This window comes from Antrostomus carolinensis, unplaced genomic scaffold (assembly GCF_000700745.2).
Source record: "Antrostomus carolinensis isolate BGI_N321 unplaced genomic scaffold, ASM70074v2 scaffold1914, whole genome shotgun sequence".
In the NCBI taxonomy this organism is placed as follows: domain Eukaryota; kingdom Metazoa; phylum Chordata; class Aves; order Caprimulgiformes; family Caprimulgidae; genus Antrostomus; species Antrostomus carolinensis.
In genome coordinates, this window is record NW_010311260.1 from 20,851 (window position 1) to 40,130 (window position 19,280).

General features: G+C 40.4%; 1 protein-coding gene across 1 annotated transcript; it reads left to right on the forward strand.

Annotated features, from left to right (window-relative positions):
- Positions 1-3,123: 3,123 nt before the first annotated feature.
- MEP1A (meprin A subunit alpha) lies at positions 3,124-16,369 on the forward strand. The gene is made up of 14 exons (XM_029084668.1): positions 3,124-3,192; positions 3,278-3,302; positions 3,404-3,457; positions 4,357-4,397; positions 4,508-4,586; positions 4,902-5,019; positions 6,460-6,635; positions 7,824-8,045; positions 9,037-9,186; positions 12,176-12,391; positions 13,257-13,715; positions 14,895-15,068; positions 15,651-15,858; positions 16,222-16,369. The coding sequence occupies exons 1-14, from the start codon at positions 3,124-3,126 to the stop codon at positions 16,367-16,369; spliced, it is 2,139 nt and encodes a 712-aa protein (XP_028940501.1).
- The last annotated feature ends 2,911 nt before the right edge of the window (positions 16,370-19,280 follow it).

The following is a 19,280-nucleotide window of genomic DNA, read 5'->3' on the forward strand; positions in this document are numbered from 1 at the left end:
AGTTCCCTCAACCTCTTCACTACAAGTGAGAAGAGTCATCCATGACAGATAAAATATATTACTTCACTAAAGAAACTGTATTCTGTGGTTTCTATGTTTAAAGAATTTGAACTAAAAGTTTCTCTGTTGGTTTTAAGATAAACACATAGACTCCCCAAAGATTGTTTTGGCCCAAGCAGCAAAGTTCTTCTTTTAGTTATATAATCTTTTATCTTCCCATGTTTCATTGTTTTTGTTTATCTTTGCTGATGGCAATGCTTACTTCCCAACTCTTGTGTCTGAAGTGTCTCTGTCCAGCCTTCCTTAGGCAGAGGAAGCAGTGCTTGACTTTCCAAGATCCGGTTTCAGGACTTCCCTTTTCTCCCCAGAGCCCTCACCACTTCTTCAAACCCAGGTTTTGATAACATCTGCTCCCAAGTATTCAGCTCGTTAGGTCCACTGCTAAAAGAATAGCATGCTTCTTTACCTTCATCTGCATCTGGACCCGATTCAATGTTACTGAGAAGTTTTCATGAAAGCAGAATGGCAATTTGTTTGGATCTTATGGTGGGTTGATCTTGGCTGGCCACCAGGTGCCCACAGAGATGGTCAGGGGGAGAAAAATATGACAAAAAGCTCGTTGATCAAGATCAGAACAGGAAGATCATTTGCCAGTTACTGTCACAGGCAAAACAGCCTTGGCTTAGGGAAATTAATTTAATTTATTGCCATTCAAACAGACTAGGATAATGTGGTGTCTTCTCACAGAAGCCAACCCTGTAGCTCCCCTGCTACCAAAGCCTTCCCACATGGAGCTGAATACAGGATGCATTTGGGGGTGTATACATTGTGCAAGGTGCTAAATGAACATATTAAATTGCATCAGTATAACATAATAAGGTGGCATAAACATTGTCCTCTACAAACTCAAACATATGCCTATAAAATGACTTATCTTTAGACATTCTCTTTAGTTTCCTGTGTAATTTTTAAGTTAAGAGGACTAAAAACTAAATCTTTTTAGACTATTCTGATTTAGCTTCAGTTTTTTGTTCCTTTCTCACATCCACTGCTAGACATTTGCAACATCACAACCTTTGTGCTGTGTTTGAACCATTTTTGATCATCTGTGAAAACAGCCTTTACATGATGTATCTTGAGACATGCTTCTCTTTACTAAAATAGTGTCCTCTTCTGTTTAGGTATCAGTGTCTTTTGAAATAATAGTTCATAAAAACAAGTGTTGAAGACGACCCATGTGTGCTAGGTGAAAGATCGGTCCTCTGGGACACTTCTTCTCAAAAAAGAGAAAAGATCTCTGTACTTATTCCTCTGCAATGTGATCTCATACAAATAGCTTCCTATTTTGATCTGTTTGGAGAAAAATATGTTGACGACTGACTCCTTTCTAGGACAGGGTAGTCACTGTACACAGGTACATTTCCTACTCAAAACCTACTTACATTTGAGGCTTCGTCACACTGAAGTCCAGCGTCTCCCACCAACACTGCTGAGGAGCAGTGTGTGAAGCACCCCCAGAGCACTTTTTCTTCTCTTCTTATTGAAGCCCTCTGTGTTGTGCCATTGGTGGTGCTGTCTGTGGCACAAGCCTTTTTCTACCTAATTGCTGGACATAGAGGTGGACATCCTCACCTTTATCACTCATAATTTCAGATGTGAAATGAGGGAGCAAGACTCAATTGCCTAATTTTAAGGTACTGTGACACTCCAGGGCAATGGGACATTTGCAAGGGGATAACAGATATGATGCATGACATGTGGGAGATCTACGGCTTTCTGGAGCCTTGGCTCAGCTAACCCAGTGTGCTGGTTTTGACTGGGATAGAGTTAATTTTCTTCACAGTAGCTAGTATAGGGTCATGTTTTGGATTTGTGGTGAAAACAGTGTTGATAGGGATGTTTTAAAAATGTTGACAAAGGGATGTTTTAGGTATTGCTCAGCAGTGCTTACACAGAGTCAAGGGCTTTTCTGCTCCTCACACCACCCCAACAGTGAGTAGGCTGGGGGTGCACAAGGAGTTGGGAGGGGACAGTTGGGACAGCTGACCCCAAATGACCAGAGGGATATTACATACCATGTAATGTCATGCTCAGCATATAAAGCTGGAGGAAGAAGAAGGAAGGGGGTGATCAGAGTGATGGTGTTTGTCTTCCCAAGTAACTGTTACAGGTCACAAAGTCCTGCTTTCCTGGAGATAGCTGAGCACCTGCCTGCTGATGTGGAGTGGTGAATTAATTCCTCATTTTGCTTTGCTTGCATGCATGTCTTTTACTTTATCTGTTAAACCACTTTTATTTCAACCCACAAGTTTTCTCACTTTTACCTTTGTGATTCTCACCCTCATCCCAACCAAGGGGAGTGAGCGAGTGACTGTGTGGTGCTTAGTTTCTGGCTGAGGGTGAACCATGACACCCATGTGCCCCCTCTGTCCCATGTCCCCTGAGAAAGAAGACAGCAAATTGTAGGACAAGAGTTTGTCACCTCTGAAACCCACCAGAAAAGAAAGGAGCATCAAGCTGGAAGGCCAAGGATCTCCTGATGTATGTGTCCACCTCTGGAGGCAAAGGGTTGCATGTTGTGTACTGGGGCATCAGACCTGGGATAGGATCAGCTGTGGGACAACACTGTCAGGGCATTCATAACCATATCTCTTTTATCTCTAATCTTTACAATGTGATGTTAATTATTAATTTAAAACAGCACTGGGACAAATTCTAATGTCACTGGGGTGCTATAAACCCAGAATAATTCTGCTTAAGAATGTGGCTTTCCACCTGTGCAGTTCAGATCATAATGCTGATAGATAACAAGTACAGTGGAAGGAGTCAGCAAGTTTGGGTCAGATTGAGATCTTACACGAGGTCAGAGTGGGCCTTTAGCCAGCTGCACTGAAGACATGAAGTTATCACATTCCTTTTTGTAACATTCCTCCAAAGTGGACTTAGGTAATTGATAACAACAATGCCATGATGTGCCATTTCAGAGGTAAATCTTGCTGTTATAATAAAGTTACAAAGGTAGAAAGTTAGAAGCTGGTTGGCTGAGGCTCCGTGGAAAGCTCAGTGTTGTTCCCTATATATTGCAAGAGAGGAGAGGGATCAGCTTCTTTTCCCACTGCAAAAATGGACTCCAGCATCCTCCCGCTCTGCCTAGTGCTTCTGTTACATTACGTGTATGGTACTCCAGTCTCTGTAAGCCAAAACACAATTTCTATCAGTTCCTTGCAGTCCAGAGACATCTCATACCTTATACTAATTGTATTTTATTCTCTTTCAGGTCGAACATCTTTCCAGTGAAGCTGGTAAGTGCTCTGTGAACTCAAAATTTTGAGTTTTGAAGCATTTTCTTTTGCTTGCTGTGTGTCACCACCTCTGAACACATAATGTTTTGTCTGTCTTGCAGCACCAGATGCTGACGCTGGTGAGATAATCAAAGACATTCCAGACATCAATTTAGGTGAGTTCATGTCTAAAGTCTCGTAAGGCCTGAAAAATTGTGAGCAAAATGCTGAATTTTCAGTATTGTTAAAAATATCTGCGTGACTGATAGTCAGGTAGTTCATGATGAAAGGAGAAATATAAGTGAGTGAGCACTAAAATACGTTCCTCTGGCTATGACACATGAATCTGTCCTAGGACTGTAACCCTCTGTAAACAAGGGGCACAAATATCTTTAAATTCCGAAGTTAAGGTAGTAACACACCTTATCAATTGGAAAGGCTCTGGAGTTCTACCAGCATTTCCTCTACATCTATACATGATTTTTATAAAGTTTTATTAAGTTTTAAAGTTTTATTAAGTTTTAAAGTTTTATTAAGTTTTTATTTTTTATTTTATTAGTTTTATCTAATAGCTTAAATATTTTCTTGAGCTTCTATATGAGTGGTGAGGGAATCAAATGGAAAAGACACAAGACACTGTACTGTCTTTCTCTGATTTTTTTTATTTCCTGTGAGGCAAATTTCTATATTTTCCTTTGATGGTGCACTGTACAATATTCCACCTGATGAATTACTCAATATTACTATATTCTCTAGAGCATTGTCTCACTGTGTGGCTGTTGCCACTTCCTGACAGCCAGCAAGAGGTTATCAAACTAGACATGCATAATGGTGGCCACCAGATTTCTGTCACCAAAATGTAGACATTGCTGAGTAGTAAATATTGAGTAGAAACTACTGTTACATTTAGGCCTGAACCTATATTTCAATGTAAAGAGGTTGGTCTTTCTCTATATTTCTGTTAATTCCTGAGGTTATTAATCTTGTATACGCAGGCTTAATATGGTTTATGAGGTGAAATACATTTTATATTTGATATTTTATTTACATTATCTTTCATAAAATTGCTTTTCAGCTGCTGGACTGGATCTCTTTCAGGGTGATATCTTGCTCCCTGTAAGTAATTCAAAACTCTGTTTCTATCACTTTTCCTAATTGTAATTTTGGTACAAATCAACCCATCTTCCCACAACAGATGCATCACTAGCTGTTAATTCCCTTTTCAGCAAAATCAGCGAAATGCCCTAAGAAATGAGACCTACAGATGGAAGTTCCCCATTCCATATATTCTGGGTGATGACCTAGGTAATGCAGATACTTTATTCAGATTTTTTAGCTCCAATCCTTATTTGCATGGAAGTCACTGTGATAAAAAATTTACCTTTTTCAGAACTGGTTCTCTCACATTAAAATTCATTAATAACTAGATTACTCCCTTATATCAAAATCATTTTTTCTTCTACAGCTATATAACAAAACACAATTTAATCAAATTCAATAATTTTCCTTTTCAATAATTTTTCTTTTGGTCCCATGTGCATATCTGTGTGCATAACTTACCTCTCCAGGGTGAATGATCTGCAGTGTGTTAAAGGTACTTTCCTGATGTGTGTTTTCCAGATCTGAATGCCAAAGGAGTCATTCTCCAGGCATTTGAAATGTTCCGTCTTAAGTCTTGCATTGATTTCAAGCCATATGAAGGAGAGAGATCCTACATATTCTTTAGAAAAGAAAATGGGTAAGGGTTGTGTCAATTTCTATCTAGTTTTGCTGTGTAGAATCAGCTGGGAATTCATTCCACCTGACTTCAGCAGTCTAAAAGTTTAGTCTAAGTCTGTTGTCTCCAAAGAAAAAGAGGTCACAGAGAAAGCAACCCATCTTACCTTCTGAGACACAGAGCTTGCAAGCGGCTGTCACTCTCTGCTGACTGCAGAGGATATTTGGATAATGAACTTGGAATGGGTATCTGACATTTGGATGGTTACTCTACAATGAGGTGAATCTCTACATCAATGGTTTTTCATCAACTGCTTCCACTTTCCTACCTAGGGTTGTTTTCTATTTCAGTGACGGGTGTAATCACCTCCATGTACATCCTCTTAACTTACCAAGGGTGTGAATAGCCAGAATTTAGGTTTTGAAATCTTTAGAAGACAGATTAAAAAAAAATATATATCTATGGGAAGTCAGTTTGTTGTAATGCTGTGGTTTTAAGATGGCTCTTTTTAAATTAAAAGTCCTCGCAAAATCTGAAAGCGTTTTATAGTCAGAGGTTCAGGTTTTCCAGGAACTGTCAAGTTTTATTTTATTTCCTACATCTAATCATCTAATAAAGCACAAAAATCTTCTCACTGTATTAGCTGTGAATATTTCTTCTTCTCCCAGAATGTCATAAAGGCCTGTAGGCACTGATATTTCTGCCCTCAGCTCTTCCTATGACACTTCTCTTACAAGACTGCAAGTACCATGTTTTTTGACAAGTTGGTGCTGAAGAGCCTCACACTGGACACTCCCTGGTAACAGATATTCAAGGCACCATAAGCACAAGCTCTTTCTTTTTAGTACACACATTGGCATGTTCAGAGGTACTTCAACAAACTTGACCCAGCACTGCTTTGTGATGTGCAAATCAAGCTACAGCCCAAGGAGATGCTCTTTGGCAGTTTTCTTCCTCATCACCCTCAGGCTATCCCAAAAAGTTCCAAGTGAACTGGCTCAGGAGCAAATTTCCTCCTCAATCATGATTAGTTTCTGCTGAGTCACAGATAAGGGGTTGGGCCCTCATAGAAAAATGCAATTTCACAGCTAGGGCCAATGCATGGCATAGCTGCTGTTCAAAAGGACCAAAGGCTGCTGTTCTAAATCCTTCTAGATTATTTCTTTAGTCCAAGTGATTGCAAAAAAAGCTCAGTCTGTCTCAATGAGTTTATTGTCTCTCTATATATATATTATGTTTCTTGGCACGTTTCTTGGCAAAATGGCAGCTGATATAGGACTAAACTTCTGTGGATCTCAAAAATCAGAGCTGGACTTATCTAACATACAGTGTATGTAAAATGCTGGCCTCATGCGAGTCATAGCAAGTATGTTTTCGGGACTTAGCTTTCAGTGTCAAGGCACCTTAAATATAGAGAAGAAAACTCTACTCAACAGACAGTAAGATCTCTCTCTTTCTCAGGTGTTGGTCCATGGTTGGGGACCTGCAGACTGGACAGACCCTCTCTATTGGGGAACGGTGTGACTACAGAGCAATTGTGGAACATGAGATCCTGCATGCTTTGGGATTTTATCATGAGCAGTCAAGGATGGACCGGGATGACTATGTGACCATCTGGTGGGATGAAGTTATTGCAGGTGGGTTTTGACCTTCAAGTCGGATTGTGTAAAGTGCAGACTCATCAGTGTCTTATTTTCCCTCCTAGATTTTAAGACCTTCTTAAAGATACAATTTTAGAAACACTGGGTCACACCTGAGACCACTGTAGATACAACAGATGTAGCAAGATTTTTATACAACTTTTCTAGTCAGAGACCAGCATCATCACACATATCTGTGTCCTGCCAAGATTTTGTTCCCAGCTATAAAAAATGATAGCACTCAATTAGCAAGATTCTCACGCTTTTTGATAAAAGGTGCAATTCAATTATCTGTAAGAACACAGTCCCAAGCTCTTATACAATCTCAAGCCTTGGACTGAAAACCTTTGCACTCAGAATGGACTTGCAGAAGGGCAGGGCAGCCTTTACAGAGAGTAGCTGTAATTATCCACAAGTGCAGTCATGTGCTGTTTCTTCTTGGATAAAGAATGACAGATATTCTGAAAATACTATTTGTGGTTGGAAATACTAGCAATCTCTCTTTACTTCCATATTGAAGTAGGTGAAATGACTCCCTCTCTCTGCCCTAGCAGGCAACTTCGTAATGAAAAGCTTTCTCTAAGGACAAATTATTTCAAAAACATGTTTCCAAAAGACATTTCGATAGCAATATCATAACAATATTGTCAATCTAGGGTAAAAACTTCATTTTTTTTTCACAGATTTCTAATGTATTCTTTGCTTCAAAGAAAAGCAGACACTGGAGGCACTCCAGGACTGTCATACCTGTCCTTTTAATGAGTGGAGGGTTCTAGGGTTCCTCCTTGTTCATATGTGATCTAATAACCTGGGAAACGTTTGCATCAATATTCACAGGCGTACATTAATCCTTAAATTTAATCCTTCAGGATGTTTATTATTACACCGTCCAATATGACCTCCTGTGTATCCCATTCTTTGCAGCTCATTGATATTTGATTTTGAGCTTACTGAAGTCGCATGTGAGGGTGCAGAGCTGCAATCTAAAGACACTGCTTTGTTGTTGTGATAGTCCAAATGACTTCATAAACAAATCTTGCTGAATTTGTGTATTTCATTGCAAAGTATTTTATTGCTTTTGGGAATATCAATTCTGTCCTAGAAAACTGTATCCAAGGGACTATGCTAAAACCATTTCCTTTCAAATTTCTCTAAAAATTAAGCATTTTTATCTTATTTTACCAGGCAGAGAGCACAATTTTCTGAAGTATGATGACAGCTTTATCACTGATCTGAACACCCCCTATGACTACGAATCATTGATGCACTACGCACCATTTTCATTTAACAAAAATGAAAGCATCCCCACAATCACAGCAAAGATACCAGAATTTGATAACATAATTGGACAACGTCTAGATCTCAGTGACATTGACTTGGAAAGACTGAATCGCATGTATAACTGCAGTAAGTCAGAATTTAACCGTGGCAAACTGTTTCTTTGTTTATACTTGACCTGGTTGGTTCACCTCCCTTATGTCTCTGAAATCACAAAAACTCTTCTCAGGTTCTCCTGAGGTGATATGGGAGAAAGTTTGTGGTACAGAGATCCAAACTGTTTATTCCCTCCTCATCCCTCTCTTTGGCTCTCCTAACTGTCATTACTTTTGTAAAAGTTCAATTAGTCAATGGAAGTCAATCCATTCACATCTTCTCTTCCATGTTGCTTCTAGGGGTTCAGACATGTGGTTGTGTTCTGCTGGTGTGTGGGAAGCTTCATTGTGCCTCTTTTGGGAGGTGAATGCAACCATACTTTGTCCTCTTTTACTGACATTTGGTCTTGATTAAATTATTTTGCATCTGAGATTGACTAAATCTAGAGTCTGTCACTCTCTAGTTGGTTTCTAAACTGGTTGAAGATGTTATCAACATGTATGATTATTAGTGAGTGGTTCTTGTCCCCATGGATCTGCCAACAGAAGCATCCACTTGCAGGTAACCTCAGCTGAACCAGCCTAAGGTAACTGGGTGGACTTTGTTTGAAATGGCTTAAACAGTGCTCATGCTCATCAAGAAAACAAGTGAGCCATGAAGGACAATAATCTCCAGCAGAGGAATGGTGAAATGCAACACCACCACTATTCACAAAGTGACTTGTCTCTCCAAGGCTTACAAGCAGCTGTAAAGACAACCACACCAGTCACTGTGTTTCAGCAGCCACGTGGAAGTTTGTTAACCTTCTGTAAAGTGATCAAATGTTGTTATCTTTATGCAGGGAATCCCTCCAGGAATCAAACTTTTCCTCTTTTAACTTTTTGGGCTCACATCTACTATGGGTTAAGTATTCTCTGCATAATGTCTATACTAGTGTAAAAAAACTCTCCAAAATTAGAGCCGAGTTGTTTGTTTTAAACGAGATACTATTTTGGAGGTAACCATATGTGCATTTTTTTTTCAGCTTCAACTCACACTTTTTTGGACCAGTGTTCTTTTGAGTTTGAAAATATCTGCGGCATGATTCAGGGCACCAGAGATGACCTAGACTGGGTCCATCAACAGAGCAGTGCTACAGGGCAGGAAGACCACACGCTTTCTGGGCGCTGTAGAGGTAAAATGAAGTAAAAGAATACTTTCCTATGGAAAAGGGTTTAACTGGAATAATGGTCCCTTGTGGATGTTTATACTGGTGTGTGTGCTTTAAATACAGCATCATTAACAACTGTCTGAACCTGCCATTGTAGTCAACCCTTGAGAAAACCCAGCGCTGGCTACTTTTGAAAACACAGGATTAAATGACCACATTTAAGACACTACCCAGCAAACATCATGTTTCTAGTTAAGCAAAAAGCCCTTTTTCTTTTCACGTGTCTTGGCCCTGTGAGTGTGATTTTATAGTTGCACTTATGCTCTCATTAAGCTTTTTTAATATAGTGGAATGTTCTCCTCATCAGCAAGATAAAGGGGACAAAGAACAATCTTAACCAGATGCTTTATAAATATAACCTGGAAAAGGATTTACTGCAACTTCCAAAGTCTGAGTAAGAGTTATCCCATGATAAGAGTGAAACAGCACTCATAGCCACTCAATAGATGTTGTGTTGGCAAAGCAAATGATAAGCTAAGCTTCAGAAGTGCTGATTCTGGAGGTAGAAGAAAGTTGCAAAGCATTTTATGATAGTAATTCAGGCATAATTTTCTTTTTCACATGGTAATTTTGCCATTTTTCAGAAGAAGAAAATCTCAAAAAGGGTGGTGTCAGCCCCAGTCACAGTTGCGGGGTGCTAGCTTGCAAGTGAGGTTAAAGATTAAATCCAAACAGGCAGTTCTGAGGGCTTTATTTGTCATTATTGAGACAGGGAAAATTACTACAGACTTGGAAAAAAAAAAATTACCTTTGTTGTAAATTTTGACCAAGTATGGAGTGAAGGAATCCTGGTCTGCAGCACATTCAATTGTGCTTTGTTACTCTTTGGTAAAGTTAAAAATTGACTTGCTGCACTCAGGAGTAGACTATTCCCCTTATGTGTCCCACCCACTGGAAAGAACAAATCTTCAACCACTTATAAAGTAGGTACTTGTTGATCAGGTTTGAGAAAGCAGTATAACTCAATAAAACCATCTGACAGCTTCTAGAAGTACATGCTCCTAACGCTCAACTGACTTTTTTCATTCTTCCTCACCTTTGTTTTTTCCCTCCATATAGTATAATTGTAACTGAAAACTAATTCAGCTGAGTTGTTTGAGATTATCAGGTAAAATCCAACCTGTCTGAAGTAAGCACTTAACTTGTACATTCTCTGCATAGTACCTCTCTGGAGTGGGGTAGGTGCCTCTGAGGATCTCCAGAGTGCCTAAATGAATTGCATGAGTAGGCAGTGCCTCTCCTTTCGGAGACCTTCAAAGGTGCACTGACTCCATTAAGAATTTAGACATTTTTGGAGAATTGCTTCTGCAGACATCTCAAATGGGGTCTAATTTTAGGTTTCTAACACAAATGAATTGTATTTTGCCCAAACAGTTTGACTAGTTTGGTTTTGATTTATTAATGACTAAACTGAAAGAGGGAAAGCATAGCCTAATGCTTAGAGAGGAGATGGTAACCTGCCTCTGGATTTGATGATCCCCATATATCCCCATGCTGAAGTCTGCTAAGGCCATATCCTAACTGGCACAGATGCTTAATGTTGCCATTATTTGTCTTTCTTACAAAAAAAGAGGTAAATGCTAGATTATCTGAGGCTTTGATACCACAATAAGCTCAACAACAGAGTGAGGCACCTGGATGAGGCTCACAACCCTGTTTCCCACTTGGAGAAACAGTGATCATACTTAACATATCTAATTGTAACATAAATTTAACTTATGGTGAAGTGTCATACACGTGCATAAAGCACTGGAACAGGCTGCCCAGAGAGGTTGTGGAGTCTCCATCTCTGGAGATGTTCAAAACCCACCTGGACACTTTCCTGTGCAACCTGCTGTGGGGAACCTGCTTTGGCAGGGGCGTTGGACTGGATGATCTCCTGAGGTCCCTTCCAACCCCCACCATTCTGTGATTCTGTGATAAAGCAATTAGGTATCTTTAGCAAGGTTTCTATGGGTATGAGTCCAAAGCATTGCTATCGTGTGGGAGGTAATGGAGAATATTCTCCTGACATGGATAAAGAGAACTTGATAAACAGCTTGAACATTTCCACTAACTCTGCAGGAGGCTGTACTGCATTTATCCTGCTACAGGTTTAACTGATGATGCCCCAGATGTTAGCTTGGACAAGAGTCCAAGGAACCAGCCTCCAACAGAGGAAGCTTTTACACAATAGCTAAAAGAATTTCACTTGTAAATTTAATCACACACCATAATGAATAACTAGAGCAATGCAATACAGATAAGACGTGAGAAGTCCATGTGACACCAAGATAAGATAGGTGTGCAAATGGTGAATCCCTTGTGAATATAAAGATAAAAGTAGACATTTCAAATCTAAAGTAAAGAACACTTCAGAAAATGTTAGTAGGAAATTAAGCTAGAGGAGCAGGAATTCTTAACTAATTTCCCCAAACTGAGAAGCTGAATTTTGAAAAGTCTTTGGGCAAAAAGATTGTAAAAAAGAGCTTTGTGGTGTTCAAGGTGAGGACAGTGCTAGTTCTGTGTCCAACTCCTTTTTATTATCTTCATCACTGATAAGAAATTATCTTACTCTTTACAAGGTAATATAGCATACGATCTCTAAGATCACATCTTTATATTATCTTCAGTATAAATCAAGTAAAAAAAAAGTTTACTGGTTTCTTGAAGTCAGCTCTGAATCCTCTGTCTCATATCTCTGCCATCCCTGAGGCATTCAACTTCCAACTAGACTAACTAATGCAAAATTGACATAAGCTGCCGGCAATGAATTCCATATATAGGCTAAACTACTAGTCCTGTTCTTATCCTGGTCCATCTCGGATGGTTATCATATCCTGTTTCCTCTACTATTGATGTTAAGTGCTACACTTATGCCAACTAAAAGAGTGGAGTTGAAATGATAAATCTACACCATGCAGCTAGCAGAAACTCTGGGAAGGAGCAGTGATACCCTACACTTTCTTCACAGATGCTGGTTATTTCATGTACTTCAGCACCAACTCTGGCAAGGCAGATGAGGTGGCAGTCCTAGAGTCTCGAATCCTTTATCCAAAGAGAACTCAGCAGTGCCTCCAGTTTTTCTATAAGATCACAGGAAGCCTTTCTGACAAGCTGATCATCTGGCTTAAAGAGGATGATGGAACTGGAAATGTTCGAAAGATGAGGAAAATTCAAACCTTTCAAGGTAATTCTGGAAATATGATGAATATATAGAATATCGAGGCAGGAAAAGTTGTTTTATTGAGTCCGTGAATGCAGTGGATTAGCTCAGAAATCAAAATATTTTCCTGAAGCTACCAGATGAGGGTATTTAGTAGTGAAACTATGCTGGAATAATGTAATTTAGGTACTCCACAACAGAAGTCACAACGTTCCTAATAATGTTATGTTACACACAGTGATTGAGCGGGACCCCAAACTCTGCTGGAGATCAATTGACTAGATCTCCACTGGCTGCTAAATGATCTGAGAGTGAGCTGTTCTGATGTAAATACCTGTGCTCGTCTGCAGTCAGTAAGAATCCCAGCCTGACTTTTGTATGGTTTGAAATATAAAAATGTATGTAATTTTGGAAATGTGAAATGAGTTCCCATTTTGAGTGATTTTTCTAAATAGGACAAATTCATTCACTGTGTGTTTATAACGTCAAAACCCAAGGCCTGTGATAACATGCCCATATCAAGCTGCAGCAGTTTCCAAGGAAGGAGAAGTCCCTAGAAAAGTGACAGCAACAGTTAATTCTAACATGTTGAGTCACTGACTCACATCTACTTGTTATGTCTTGGCCTGTAGCCTGTTGCCCTTTAAACTAGAGGTTGCCATTCAGTGATGTGTGAAGAGTTCCTAATGCAATGTGTCCAAAGCATTTAGATGATAAGGCAATGTGAGTATATTATAACCATAATACCACCTTGAGATCTCTAGCCTTCAGGATTCTGTAAGAGGTCTAGTTGTCTAAAAATGCAGCTGGAATGGATGACTAGGAATAAGCTGCTTCATAATATCACTAATCATGTTGATGACAATGTTTTGCTTTTCTTTTACCAAAGCGGATAATGACCATAACTGGAAAATTGCCCATGTTACCCTCAATGCTCAGAAGAAGTTCCGTTACCTCTTCCAAGGACTAAAGGGCAACCCCAACTCTTCATCTGGTGGGATTGCTATCGATGATGTCACACTGACAGAGATGCCCTGTCCCACAGCTGTGTGGGTCATTCGGAATTTCAGCCAAATCCTCGAAAACACATCAAGTGATGTTATTCAAAGCCCCCGGTTTTATAGCCCTGAGGGTTATGGCTTTGGCATAACGGTGTATCCCCACTCCACAATCAGTGGCTACTCTCGCATTGCCTTTCACTTGTGCAGTGGAGAGAATGACGGTGTTCTGGAGTGGCCGGCTCTGAACCGCCAAGCTATACTAACAGTGCTGGACCAAGACCCTGATGTCTTGAAGAGGATGTCGTCAACCAAAAGCTTCACCACAAGCAAAGACCATGTTAGCTCAGGCAAGTGGTTCCTGTCTGGAGGAATGATGAAAATGAAAACCAAAGAATCCGAGTGAGAGGATTAAGTGTAGGACTCAGAGTTGGACAACTTTGGCTGCATTTCCCAGTTTGGGACACTTTCCCGTGCATGACTCAGAATTCCTGTCTGTGAAAGATCACCTAGTGTGAAAAGTGATGCATAGAAGGCTGGCGCTATTATGAACAATCCCTGGGATATCTGAGTTTGATTCTAAATACAGAGTTCTCCTAAGAGCTGGCAATTCCCATTCTGTCTGTGGTTTGCCCATTATTATAAGTGATGTATCATCACCAGATGGTGCAATGCCAGCAGGGTGCTGTATTCCGTTACTAAATCAACAATAATTTAAGTTAAAACTGCATTTTTGAGGCTTGGTTAACTTGAACATACACGGTCTGAATGCACAGGGTTCACATTGCAGCTGTATTTTAAAAAAACCAAAAACAACCAAACCTGAAAACTCCTGTGAGATCAGTCTGCAGCCTTTGAAGCCTGCCTTGCTTGGCTGGGTGTAGACTGCAGATTATGAACTCTTTCAGAGGGGGGCTACCTTTTAACTCCAGGTTTATACAGCATGTAGCACCGTAGTTCTACATCCACCCCTAGGATTCCCCATGGATGTGGCAACTCAAAGAAATAAGAACAACAAGACAATGTTGAGTTTGGCACAGAATAAAATGATAGAGGTGAATCTCCATCCCTCTTCACTTTTTCTGGTGGAAGTTTAGTACACGTTTTTTCAGTCAGAGGTTTGAAACCTTAGGTATGAAGATACTTTACAGATCCCTAGTAATGAACAAAATGTGCCAGACTCTAAACTATAGGTATTTAAAAACTGACAAGGGAATGTCCTTATGCAAGAGGAAGCTCCTAGCTGGTGACTAAGGAGGTAACTTGCATTTGGCTAGTCCTCTATGAAAGAGGAATTGTGGAATTTCAATGCCCTCACATAGACTAAGAGTCCTCATGCAGACCACATCTAAGGATCTGCTGGCACCCATAATTTATCAGTCCTCTGTGATTTGTTGGGGGTATTTCAGCTCTGAATGTGATTTTACACCATAAATTCTGTTTAAAACTGTAATGCAGAAAAAAGTCGTGTCATACTTCCAGCTGCAGAACTTTGTAGTTCTTATTCATCACTCATATTCTCTTTGTAGATGCTAATGGAACCTTACTATGGGAGAAACCATCAATTGTGGGAAAGTCTGATGCCTCATGCAACTGCTATAGGAGTGTATCATGGGGGTGGACTAACTTCATATCGCACAGCCAGATGAGACGGCGAAGCTTCCTGAAAAATGATGACCTGATTATTTTTGCAGAATTTCATGGTAAAGACCCTTTTCCTCATTCTCCTTACAAAACCAAATAAGTAATCCTTTCTATCTCTTTTCATACATTCAAGTAACTATTGCCACCTGTCTCTTTGTCATCTTCTCTTCTAATGGAGATCAGCTTTTAAAAGCATTTCTGTGTCTTAGTTTCAGGTGGGTGATATTGACTAAAGTGATTGAGAGTTCAGAGGAATCTAAATGGCAATGATTTACTCAAGATTAACTTCTTAGACACCTTTAAGCACCCTAACCAGTAGCTATGTCCATTTCTATGCATTGGACATACTAAAAGGCCTTCTTCATGGTGTTTATTTTCAAACAGAAGAGTCACACTTGGCATAATATTTCGAAGTGCAGAATACCACTGATTTACCTGACTAGTTACCATGATTTCAGTATTATTTTCTATCTTCTGCTTTAAGTGTACAGAACTTACTGTGGTACAACAAGAGTTCTGTAAAGGGCAAATGGACAAGGAGTACCCTGCAGTCCACCAACTGTGAGCCCCTGGTATGAAGAATACTACATCTAGCATCACTCATTGTTGTCTGATGTCTTTCTCCTCTCTTTTTTAAAAAGATATAAGTCACCTCAATAACACTGAAGTCCCAATTGCACCTAAACCATCTGCCTTAATGGAAGGCCTCATTCTTGAAAGGCAGAAGAGAGCAGCCCAGGATATGGAGCCCATTCAAGACCAGCTGCCTTCTCGGCAAGACCCATGTGACCCAAACCCTTGCCAGAATGATGGAGTCTGTGTCAATGTGAAAGGCAGAGCAAGCTGCAGGTACCATGGACCTCTTCCCTGCTTTCCTTGACTTTCTGTTGAACCAAATGATGCAGCTAAAAAATGTTAAGAGCTACAGACCTCAGAGGTTTAAGCCACTAGATCTTCAAGGAACAGCAGGAACAAAACACTTTGCTGCAGTGACTGGTTTCTACTAGCAACCATAAGGGGAGACAAAGGAAACCTCATTCTGTGGTACTCCCATGGGATGTAAATAGCCGTGAAACAAAGTGGGGATGTTGTGACATGAACCCCTCTAATGGGAACTGCCCATCCAGGATAGTGAGTGAGAAGACCTTGAGGTGGGCCTATAGGGCAGGACAAAACTCCTGATCCATATGAATCTGTACTTTATTTTCACAGGTGTCCATCGGGACAAGCCTTCTTCTTTACGGGTGAGAGATGTCAGTTAACCCAGGTCCATGGGAACATCCTAGGAATGACAATTGGTGGGATTGCTGGCACCATTGTCTTAACTATCGTCCTCATTTCCATGATGGCTAGAAGATAAAGAACTGCAAGGAGATAAATCTCAGCCTGGTATTTTTCCATAGTTCATAAGACATCAGTTTTCAGTAAAAAATGATGAAAGCAACTTGCAGAAGACCAGACAACATATGGATGAAATGCTCTATCAACATCTTGGCAGCAATCTGTTTGCTCTGTAGGACTCAGCAGTTAAAGAACATCATGTAGAACTGCTGTCTAATGAAATTTCATACCCTGCCTCTCCTATATATTCTTTGAATGTTTCTTTTCTTCATCCAATAGGAAGCAATAGTGCTGGAAGCCCATGCATTTACTTTCAACCAAAGTTCAAACTTAGATTAAATAACTGGTAGAAGCTCTCAAAACTTCACAAAAGTCACACAGAAGCACATATATTAAGATTCTGGAAATGTTCTTACAGAAATTACTCAAGAAATCTAAAGAGTACAAATCCATAGGTATGTAAATCAGTACATCAGCACTCATTTTGCACGGAGCTGTGCTGGTTTACAAAAGCTGAGTACCTATTACATAGAATTAGTAATAAACTACTACTATGTGGTTTTGGCCAATTCTCTGTCAGGGAAATAATTTCATATTAAGGCTAGTTGTTTTTCTAGAAGATCTCACCATGTAAGGTTTTCAAATATTCAAGAGTAAATCTATTCTCTGGGCATAATCCAAAGTTCTTTTAAACATCTATAAATCTCCCTTGAATTCAGCAGACAGTAGATGAAATTGGAGCAGATCCTCAGTTATCCTAGCATTGCATCTCTAGCAATTACTATTAAATTCATATCCCTTTAGAAATCACAAGTCAAGGAGAAGGGCAGGAGTGCAGGAAGATGAAGACTGGGTCTGTGATACTGGTGGGTGATGGATAAGGTGTCAACAACCTAGAACTTATTGAAGATGGCAGGATACCATCTAGTATCTCCCAAGTTCTCTGCTTTCAAGGGCTCTAACAGTTTTCACACTTGAAACTTTGTTACCCAGGTTTCCTCTGAAACCCAGAGGAAACCCGGAAATCCCCAGTTTCCTCTTGTCTGCATATCAGAATAGAAGGAGCTCAGAATGAAAATGGTACATTATTGCAGAATGTGAAGCTACTCTTGTGTTTATTGCATACCTGTCACAAGGGATGGCATCCAAGGGAAAATACACTCTCATGGCAGTAGGTTGTACACAGGGAACTGGTTTCTGCTTGTTTTTACACTTAGATTCATCCTGGTGCTCAAACCAGTCCCATAAGTAAGGACAAACCATCCAAATCACAGTGGATTTAATTAAGGCATTATCAGGAAGTTAATACTCGGACCCTCTTATTCTCTGCATTTGGAATAAAATCAAAGCAAACACTTATATCAGCTTTTCCTGTGACTGGAGGACTCCCCTTTGGGTCAACAGACTCCCCTACTCAAATTGACAAGCTCATAAATTATGAAGGGTTATGGAATGAAAGACAAGAGATCCATAAATAAGAATAAAATTAGAGTGCACCTTGTTAGTTAATGTGTGAGACAGAGAAATGAGAGACAGAGAGGATCCAGGCAAGTTCTGGTTAAGTGCTATCCTGCAGATAATTCTGGTGTGCCTAAAGTAAAGGGACACCAAGAATAAAACTGCAGGTTGTCAGCACTCACTCCAACACAGCATAGGCTGCGACACTGTTCATTTCACTTGTGTAGACAGAGGCCATGTCTTCACTCCCTGCCAAACCACACACTGACTCTTCTCTGCCAGGGGAACCTGTCATGGTGTGCAGTCACAGAGGATGTCCCAGCAGGTGATATTGGGTGCACTTGGGCCCTGCTTTACTCCCTGCCAAACCACACACTGACTCTGCTCTGCCAGGGGAACCTGTCATGGTGGCAGCCACCGAGGATGTCCCAACAGGTGATATTGGGTGCACTTGGGCCCTGCTTGATGCTCTGGGTTCCTGTTGAAACCTGGGAGTAAAGGTCTATTTCCAGCTGTTGTAGCTGACACACTCTCTTGGCATCATGTCTAATAAAAGCAGCTTTGTCACAGTCAATGAAGAAGAATGCTGAAAGCATGAGTTTCTAAGGCTCTTAAAGTCTATATTTAGGCTTCTTAAATAGACCTATAATCAAGTTGTCCAGAAGCATTGACTAAGTGCAGTTCCTAACCTGAGACCTTGTTTGATATGTACCTCTGGTCAGTTCTAGGAAGGCCCTCTAATTCTGACCTCCAGGAGGAGGACATATAGGAGGACTATAAGCCTGACTCACCATTTGGAATTTCTCTACAGAAGTGGTTTTTTGAAACTGTAGATTAGATTTTTTTATACCTGTGTTGCATGAAGGAAAAAAATTGTTTTGTCTGCAAATACAAACAATAGCTGACGTGCTGGTGATTTTTGCTCGTTGCCAAAGTGTGTGTAGGTCTTTGTTTTCTGTTCAAACTTACATTTAGGGCATTCATTTCCCTAAAAGCAAAGACCTGTGTTTCCAATTGTCCTTTGCTTAACTTGCACCACTTGCATGAGAAGTGGGAATTCCACTGTAGGATCACAGAATCACAGAATGGTGGGGTTGGCAGGGACCTCAGGAGATCATCTAGTCCAACCCCCCTGCCCCCTACACCAGGTTACACAGGAAAGCACCCAGTGGGTTTTGAACATCTCCAGAGATGGAGACTCCACAGCCTCTCTGGGCAGCCTGTCCCAGGGCTCTGGCACCCTCACCGTTTCCTTAAGTTTGTGTGGAACTTTCAGTGTTCCAGTTTTTGCCCACTGTCCCTTGTCCTGTCACCGGGCACCACCAAAAAGAGCCTGGCCCCATCCATTTGCCCCCCCCACATTTCAGATATTTATAGACATTGACCAGATCCCCTCTTAGTCTTCTCTTCTCCAGGCTGAAGAGTCCCAGCTCTCTCAGCCTCTCCTTGCAAGGCAGATGCTACAGGCCCCT

Bases quoted from the DNA above. Each gene is read 5' to 3' on its own strand.
- MEP1A (XM_029084668.1), top strand. From the start codon at position 3,124: ATGGACTCCAGCATCCTCCCGCTCTGCCTAGTGCTTCTGTTACATTAC. The intron at 3,193-3,277 runs GTAAGCCAAAAC...ATTCTCTTTCAG, and splicing joins TGTATGGTACTCCAGTCTCT to GTCGAACATCTTTCCAGTGA. The intron at 3,303-3,403 runs GTAAGTGCTCTG...TCTGTCTTGCAG, and splicing joins ACATCTTTCCAGTGAAGCTG to CACCAGATGCTGACGCTGGT.